The 8,877-nt window shown below is 33.9% G+C and overlaps 1 protein-coding gene across 2 annotated transcripts in view; it reads right to left on the bottom strand.

Moving 5' to 3' along the window:
• Positions 1-6,694: 6,694 nt before the first annotated feature.
• The window catches only part of LOC142317392 (uncharacterized), a 61,464-nt gene continuing 59,281 nt past the window's right edge, over positions 6,695-8,877 (bottom strand). For both annotated transcript variants that reach the window (XM_075353927.1, XM_075353933.1), the window contains one exon: positions 6,695-7,179. In XM_075353927.1, the coding sequence (XP_075210042.1) occupies positions 7,122-7,179 (58 nt within the window). In that variant the 3' untranslated portion in view covers positions 6,695-7,121. The remainder of the gene's footprint in view (positions 7,180-8,877) is intronic.

The following is an 8,877-nucleotide window of genomic DNA, read 5'->3' as shown; positions in this document are numbered from 1 at the left end:
GTCGGGATGCCACCGATGTAAATGTCTCGGCAGACATTTACATCAGTAAAGTACAAATCAAATTTTGCCTTCACGTAAGTCTCAAACGAACATCTTCACACACAATCTAATATGATTCCCTCAAACTAACTAATCGAGACCGCGGAAGGGCGACCCCTGCACCTAGTTTAAATTTGAGAACGCTGTTCGTGACTGTGAATGCCTCAGAAAACGAACGAGTTTTAAGTCAAATCAGAGCTACATTCATACCAATCAAAATTATGTTTTACTCAAAATAGAAAATCAGACCTACTACACTCAATAAGTCGACCAAATTAGGTCAACTAACAAGGGGAACGTAACCTCATTCCGGTCCGCGCAGAAGTAGGGGACAAACCCCGTACTCCTACCTGATTCCATCATGGAGTCTCGCGCGTCATTACCAAGTCACAATCAGGGATCGCCACCGGCGGGACGATGCCACACATACGGTCGCACGGGCTACCATACCCCGGCAACGCGGCTATCCCCGTCAGTTGGAGCCCCAAATCGAATCACAAACGATACCAATATAACAGTGGCACGATGCCAATGCGCCTACCTCCAACCAATCCAATGCCTAGGCCGGAACCCTAGCCACCCGGGATCCTACCATGATTAAATACCGCGATTAAATTCCCTCTGCAGACCTACACACCGCAAGGGCGCGAAGATAACCAACCACTCCTCGCGGATCATCCAGTTAATATGGAGATCCAGAAAGAAATGTATTCTCTTAAGTTCTCTAATAGCTCGTGAACGTTCGACCTTACATCGGGGACAGACGTAGAGGGCATGGCCCACTGTATCGTCAGTCTCGCAAGATTAGCTTAACTCTGGCTATAACACAGACTGCCTCCCACGAGACTGTTCTATAACCGCCTATACTATCCAGCAAGAGGAGTCGCTGGGCCCACAGCAAAATGTTCGCGTAACACCTAAAACCCAAGTGGTGTGCCCAGAGAGGTGCAGCATATAGCATAATACCCTCACCGACACCTTTGTAAAGGGTACACATGGTAGGGTAATTCAATCCTCAATCGGGACATTCAACACGATGATTTTGGAAGAGAGACCCCTCTCTCCGTTACTCTTATCAGTCGGCCGGCCAGGCCATGTGCGCATATAGTTTGGCACAATTGTTCAGGTTCTGATTTGAACAAATTCTTTCATAAAAAAGAACAGCATTATTTTGTTCTCACCATATAATTAAAAATACACAGTAATCAATTATCTGCTGATGTGTGCCCCATTGTGCCTTATGAGTATAGGCTTTCGCCTCTACTTTCTGCATTTTACATACAAACTTAGTATCAACAAAATTAATCCGTGATTAATTGTGAGTTGTTCATATGATTTCTATGATACTGATCAGCTTTCAACAATAAATTAATTGCCGCAGTTTAATCTGTTTAATGACATAATGAGACTGTAATACCACTCAGCGATTGGGTATTTATCTTTCTCTACTGTACTTAACTCTAATTTAGGTATTTCAATGAGTGAATTTTGCTCACTAGTCTCCAAATATACTGCAAAGTGAGCCAGTAGACATCATGTAACTATAAATTCTAGCCAATACGAGATATTATGTTCAGCTTGCTTTCAAAAAATTTTAGTATAATTGTGCAGGTATGTTTTTCATACCTGCCATTAATACAATTTAATTAACCCCTTTCACTGGTTTTATCTTTAAGTCTAGTTTCAGATACTATATTTTGTGTAATGTAATTTATTTGATTATTAATGTCATTTAGCTCTAACTAATTAAAATATTTTTTTTTAGTACTTGTAATTAAATTTGTTTGCCACTTATTCATTAAGTCTAAACAAGTGATGTGTTTTAGATTTTTATCCTTAGCAGTGTTTATTACCTGTAAGAATTATTGCATCGTAGTTTTCCACTTCCAGCAGAGCATAAATTACAAATTAAAGTAGAATAGCTTTCAGAGTGAATGAAAATGTAATTCCCAAAAGCTCTCAATGAATTGATATTATAGATTTTTTCTACTTAAAGTTTTATTTTGTTAGGCCAGAGAGAAAAAAACAAATATGATTTGGTTTGTATAACTGAACGGAGGTTAGATTTCCTAAAAATTTCATTCAAATTTTACTTATGTCTGGTTATAAAATCTGAACACCTGTAATGGTAAAAGGAGTAGTGTAGGCCTTCTTTTCTAGCATTTGAAATAATTTAAGATTAAAAAATTATATCGTAAAAAATTTAGGATTCAACCGTAGCTGCGGAGAAGGTGTCTTACAAAAACCTTGCTTATCCAAAATTATCAGTTCATATTCATAGACTTGATTTCCCATTACAAAGTCTATGATTCATAAAATAACAAAATTCAGTGTTACAGATTAAAACAAGCACAGACAGATAAATCATTTTTACTACCAGTCAGAATAATACCGTTTGGACTTTGGAGGTTTTAATTGCTAATAACCTTAGCTATATATCTATCAAACTTCATTGGTCAGAATTTGTTTAGTTTTCTAGATGTTAATGATTTCTATTTTAGGCATGCAAGGATAAAATGTACCTATATATAAATTATAAGGAAGCAATGTGCTAAGTCCATTTTCCCCAATCCAGCTGAATGTTTTATTCATCGGATGACTTACAGTAAATAAATTAAAACATCCAACTTTCTTATAAGCCAGATAGACTAAAGATTATGCAAGCAAAAAAAGTCGAAATAACGAAATACACAGAAAATAATATCCCTACATAATGACCAAAAAATTCTTTGTTAGGTTATTTTTTTACATATATATGACCAAACAATCGTTTTTTGGTCATTTAGCGTTCTTTGCTATGTAAAAGCAAAGAAAATAATTCACAAATGGTAACACTGAAACCACACAACTAAGTATACGTTTTTTTTTTTTTTGTCTTTTCTAACCTCCGAAACCACCGTTATGCTTCAGATGATGATATGAATGATTTATAGCGTATGAAAATGCCATGCCTGACCGGGATTCCAACTCGGAACCACCGGATTAAAGTCCGAGACGTTACCACTCGCGCCACGGAGGCCGGCAAACATATTCGTTAGGAGCCGAATAAAAACACGACATACCGATATGGCGTTGTGTGTCAAACCAATTTTATACGGACTATAATTACTTTTAATACGCGAAACCCTTTGCAATGATTGAACATTAACTTAAACCTCTTCAGAAATTATTCTTTTTGAACTAAGCCGCATTTTGATATCATTGTTTTTCTATAACACGACTGGAATTCTTTTGTTTAATGATAAGAAGCGTTGTCGAAAACAATAATCGAATTCTCTTCCAAAGGACATAATACACCGCTAAACTATTTCTAAATAATTCAAATTTGTGAAATTTTTTTACGAATCGCGTTTTTATCAAAATCTCACCTTTTTCTCAATTGACCTGCGGGGTTTTGTTTTCTTTGGAGACCGTAATTCATTAGTAGATTCATACTCGAGAATCACGTTGTACACTGAAGCAGCACAACTTCTACTTACGTTAGCAGTTTATTAACATCTGAAATCAACGCCGTTTGATTATTCTGTAATTTGTAAGCATTACTCTGCTTTTGTAAGCATTTAAAATTATGTGTTTTTTCGCACGACTTAAGGGCTTTTTTTCGCAGCCCACAAATCTTTATATATAAAAATGTTAAATTCGCTTGTGTTCGCTTCAAAAACTCAAAATGTTCTGCACCGATTGAGCTCAAATTTTAGCACGATATATAACCCGCATCAAAGATTGTTTTTATCTATTTTTCGCATCAGTCACATACCCGCGACCGCGAGAATACAGTTTTTTTAACGGTCAGTTGTGTACCAGTGACCGCGCCATCTGCCGGAAGGGAGGGGAACACTCGCCATACTAGTTATCGAAAACCTCAGTCACATGTGAAACAATACCTGTTCCCAGTTACATTGTTTATTAACAAAAAAAAAAACTTATCCACTTGCATCTGATTCAGATTATTATACAATCTGAATTAAATATTCACTTTAATCGAGGTACTTTTGTGTGCTCGTGTCGTGATTGAGCTGCGCCTTTCACCAAGCTCTGAATTTATTAGAAAACGACCAACAGTGGGATATATGTATTAATGACGCGTGCAACACTGCACATCCAAACCAAATTCGCGCATTATTCGCAATTATATTGACCGTTTGCTTCCCTTCATCAGCCACAGAGTTACGGGAAAGATATCGATCGCATATGGCTGAGGATATTTTGCATAGAGTACGCCTAGAAAATACCAATATGACTGTGGAATTTACAGAAGGCATTTACAACGAAGCATTGATAAATATTGAAGACAAGTGCTTAGCTATTGCAAATAAAGTTCTTAGTCGATCGGGAATGCCAGCACCCACCCGAGCTGCGATTGCTTCATTTGATTTGGATTTATGCCGTGAACAGAGTTACAACATCGGTGATCTTCAGTCATATGTCCGATCAAACATTCCCAAATTAACGCGTGAACAGAAAGGCATTTATGATCGCATAATGCAAATGATAAATGACGGATTTGGGGGGATCTTCTTGGATGCGCCAGGAGGAACTGGGAAAACATTCCTCATTAGATTGATTCTAGCAACGGTTCTTCAAATTTTCTGAAAAATTTGTTACAAACTTTTATACTTAATTTACAACTTAACAAACTTTTTTTACACCAAAATAACAAAATTGTGTTTTTTGAGTTGAATTGTTTGAGTTTTATGAGCTTTTTCTCAAATGTATTTGAGATACAATTCTGGAAATCATTTTTTAATAATTTGCTAATTAAATAACATAAAATTCTCTAATTTTTTACCATAGTTAATATCAAAAAATTTAGTTTTGCATTATATTACCCATGGAGCAAAAATCAGGCAGAAGCAGGATGAAATATCTTTGGTATATAGTATATAGTAAACCCATGTTATTTAGTCCATTTATAGAAAGAAAAATGGAGCCTATTTACAATATTTCCTCCTGAAATTCTAAATTCCAATATTAATTTTTAATTCATATTTTCTAAGAACATAAGATGAACCTTGTGGGATATTAGTTTAAACTGAAATATTTATGACCTGATAATGGTAATTTTTGAAAGTGTATGTTTGGAGTGTCGCTTTATATGGAAGTGAAAATTGGACGATAGAAGTATCTGAGAAGAAAAGATTAGAAGCTTTTGAAATGCAGTGCTATAGGAGAATGTTAAAAATCAGATGGGTGGATAAAGTGACAAATGAAGAGGTATTGCGGCAAATAGATGAAGAAAGAAGCGTTTGGAAAAATATAGTTAAAAGACGAGACAGACTTATAGGCCACATACTAAGGCATCCTGGAATAGTCGCTTTAATATTGGAAGGACAGGTAGAAGGGAAAAATTCTGTAGGCAGGCCACGTTTGGAATATGTAAAACAAATTGTTAGGGATGTAGGATGTAGAGGGTATACTGAAATGAAACGACTAGCACTAGATAGGGAATCTTGGAGAGCTGCATCAAAGCAGTCAAATGACTGAAGACAAAAAAAATGGTAATTTATTTGGTAACTAACCACCCCTTTCTGTTATCTTCTCAGCTATGATTGTGAGTGGAAATGTTCTCTTCTAAAACATTTTTCTTCTATATTTTTCAGAAATCTATTGTGATAATAATTACACTAAGAAAATCATTTATAAACCAGCCTTCTTCAACACTGTTGTCAGGCAAAATAAATATTCTATAGATTGTACACAGGAAGAACTTCAGAAAACTCTTCTTTAAAACTTAAACTTCCATTCTACTTGTGCACGTATTTTTACAGCACTCAATGCAGTCCATTTTTGTGCTTATATTGTAAGTGTGATTTTGATGGAATATAAAAAAGGGACAAAGCCTTTTGCAGTAAGTTCATTACTGATGATGAAAGTTGGTGTTTCATTTATGACCCAAAAACAAAATACTGAAATTCAAAATTCCTCAGCAAAGATTCTCCATGAGAATCTCGGCAAGAATATGTACTCATAGACGTCGCTATCTACAGAATGTTATCTTAAGAAAAGATTTTTACGTAGAGGACAAGTGTGTTTATGAATGACGTAGTTTAAGTTTTTCAGTAGTTACATAAATATTAAAAAAGTAAATATTAATTTCATTACAGCTTTAAATAAAGTGCCCATTTCATACATTTAAGAACAGAGTTGTTTAGTGATTTTTTTTCAAACTTTTTTTCGCTGGTCAGTTTCAGTATAATGGTTATTTAAAATGAGCCAAAGCATAATACCAATGATAGTTGGTACAGTAGCCAGAACCAAAATTAAATAAAAGAACACAGGACTGATATTCACCTTGATAGGTTTTTTGTAATATATTTAAACTGTATCACACTTTAAATCTGCTTCATTTTGAAATAATCATTGATCAATTTTTTTTCAAATACCAGTCATGGACTTTGAACTACATCTCCCATAATCACATGATTTCTCTTCCTCTCGGCTATTTTACAGCTTCCATTTTTTAATTCTCAACTTACAATTTTAAATTGGAATTATAGTTCAAAGGATCCAATCTGGAAACCATTGAAGACATCCAAAAAGCTGTGACCAAACATCAACATACCTTAAAGGATAAGTTCAGTTCCATGAAGAAATTTGGAATCAATGACAAGCTGGATAAGGAAGATATATTAAAACTGAATTAAGGTAAAACAAATTAACATGACATTTTTTATTTATTGACTCATATTTACAGTCTTCAAATATTTAAACATCACTTGAGTACACACCAGAAAAATCTTAATACTTAATTAATGACAACTCAGTACTTGTGCAAAATACACATTATTTTCAATGAACATAATATTATAAAAGTATACATATGTCAGTAATTAAGATGGTAATTTACCCTGAGGTCAGCGTATTCAAAAAGTGTCCATTACATCAGTTGTCTGACCAGTATAACAGGGTAGACTGTTACAGTGGTAATAAAACTTTAAAATTGATCAAAATGAACTTCTGATCTACAGGAGTTCTATATATTAGCATCTTTTTTTTTCATTGCTTTGAAACTGTTTACTTCCAACAATGTAAAAAATACTTTTAATTTAACTATATTATCACATTAATTCCAATTCATTGCATTACATAACAATATTGTACAATTGATCTTTTCCATATCCGAGATCTTCATTTAACAACCTGAAAAATATTTATTACTTGCTAAAGCATTATGAAACATTTGGCATAATAAATTAATCCAAACCAGTCTATAAAATATTTGGGCTCTACTGTTGTGAACCAAAAAGGGCTATTGAAAGTACACTGCATTGAAAACACTTATTAACCGTATGGTAAGAGTCTCACACACATCATTTCTTCCACTCAAAAAACAAAAATTTCTGCAATATAAATAAAACTGGTTTTAACAAAATGATACTGATATCAAAAAAGGTAAGACACTGCTACATTTCTATTATCAAAATCTGTTATTAATTTAGAATTTTGTTTAAAAAAAATACATGATAAATATATGTGTAATAGACAATAGATATACAATAATAGATAATAAACAATGTTTAAGCATTCCATATAATAAGCAAAAAATAGAAAAATTTGTTACAAAACTCTTACCGGCCTGATTTCATTTATTAAATAGCAAATAATCAGAATTGTTATTTCTGTAAATGTGATATGTATTACATATAAATGAAATCGGGCCAGTAAGAATTTTGTAACAAATTTTTCTAATTTTTGCTTATATAGAACGCTTAAACATTATTTATTATCTGTTATTGGACATCTATTGTCTATTAGATATACTTAACATAATTTTTTTTTTGTCTTCAGTCATTTGACTGGTTTGATGCAGCTCTCCAAGATTCCCTATCTAGTGCTAGTCGTTTCATTTCAGTATACCCTCTACATCCTACATCCCTAACAATTTGTTTTACATATTCCAAACGTGGCCTGCCTACACAATTTTTTCCTTCTACCTGTCCTTCCAATATTAAAGCGACTATTCCAGGATGCCTTAGTATGTGGCCTATAAGTCTGTCTCTTCTTTTAACTATATTTTTCCAAATGCTTCTTTCTTCATCTATTTGCCGCAATACCTCTTCATTTGTCACTTTATCCACCCGTCTGATTTTTAACATTCTCCTATAGCACCGCATTTCAAAAGCTTCTAATCTTTTCTTCTCAGATACTCCGATCGTCCAAATTTCACTTCCATATAAAGCAACACTCCAAACATAGTTAGTTCTTGTGTAGGACTTCATCTATGCCGTTCATTGTTTCTTCTAAATCTTTTTACTAGAATTACTATGTCATCAGCAAATCATATCATCTTTATCTTTTCACCTTGTACTGTTACTCCTAATCTAAATTTTTCTTTAACATCATTAACTGCTAGTTCCATGTAAAGATTAAAAAGTATCAGAGATAGGAAACATCCTTGTCGGACTCCCTTTCTTATTACGGCTTCTTTCTTATGTACTTCAATTATTACTGTTGCTGTTTGGTTCCTGTACATGTTAGCAATTGTTCTTCTATCTCTGTATTTGAACCCTAATTTTTTTAAAATGCTGAACATTTTATTCCAGTCTACGTTATCGAATGCCTTTTCTAAGTCTATAAACGCCAAGTATGTCGGTTTGTTTTTCTTTAATCTTCCTTCTACTATTAATCTGAGGCCTAAAATTGCTTCCCTTGTCCCTATACTTTTCCTGAAACCAAATTGGTCTTCTCCTAACACTTCCTCCACTCTCCTCTCAATTCTTTTGTATAGAATTCTAGTTAAGATTTTTGATGCATGACTAGTTAAACTAATCGTTCTGTATTCTTCACATTTATCTGCTCCTGCTTTCTTTGGTATCATGACTATAACACTTTTTTTGA

Source organism: Lycorma delicatula, chromosome 1, assembly GCF_047948215.1.
Source record: "Lycorma delicatula isolate Av1 chromosome 1, ASM4794821v1, whole genome shotgun sequence".
NCBI classification, from domain to species: Eukaryota; Metazoa; Arthropoda; class Insecta; order Hemiptera; family Fulgoridae; genus Lycorma; species Lycorma delicatula.
This window is presented reverse-complemented; position numbering and strand designations above follow the sequence as displayed.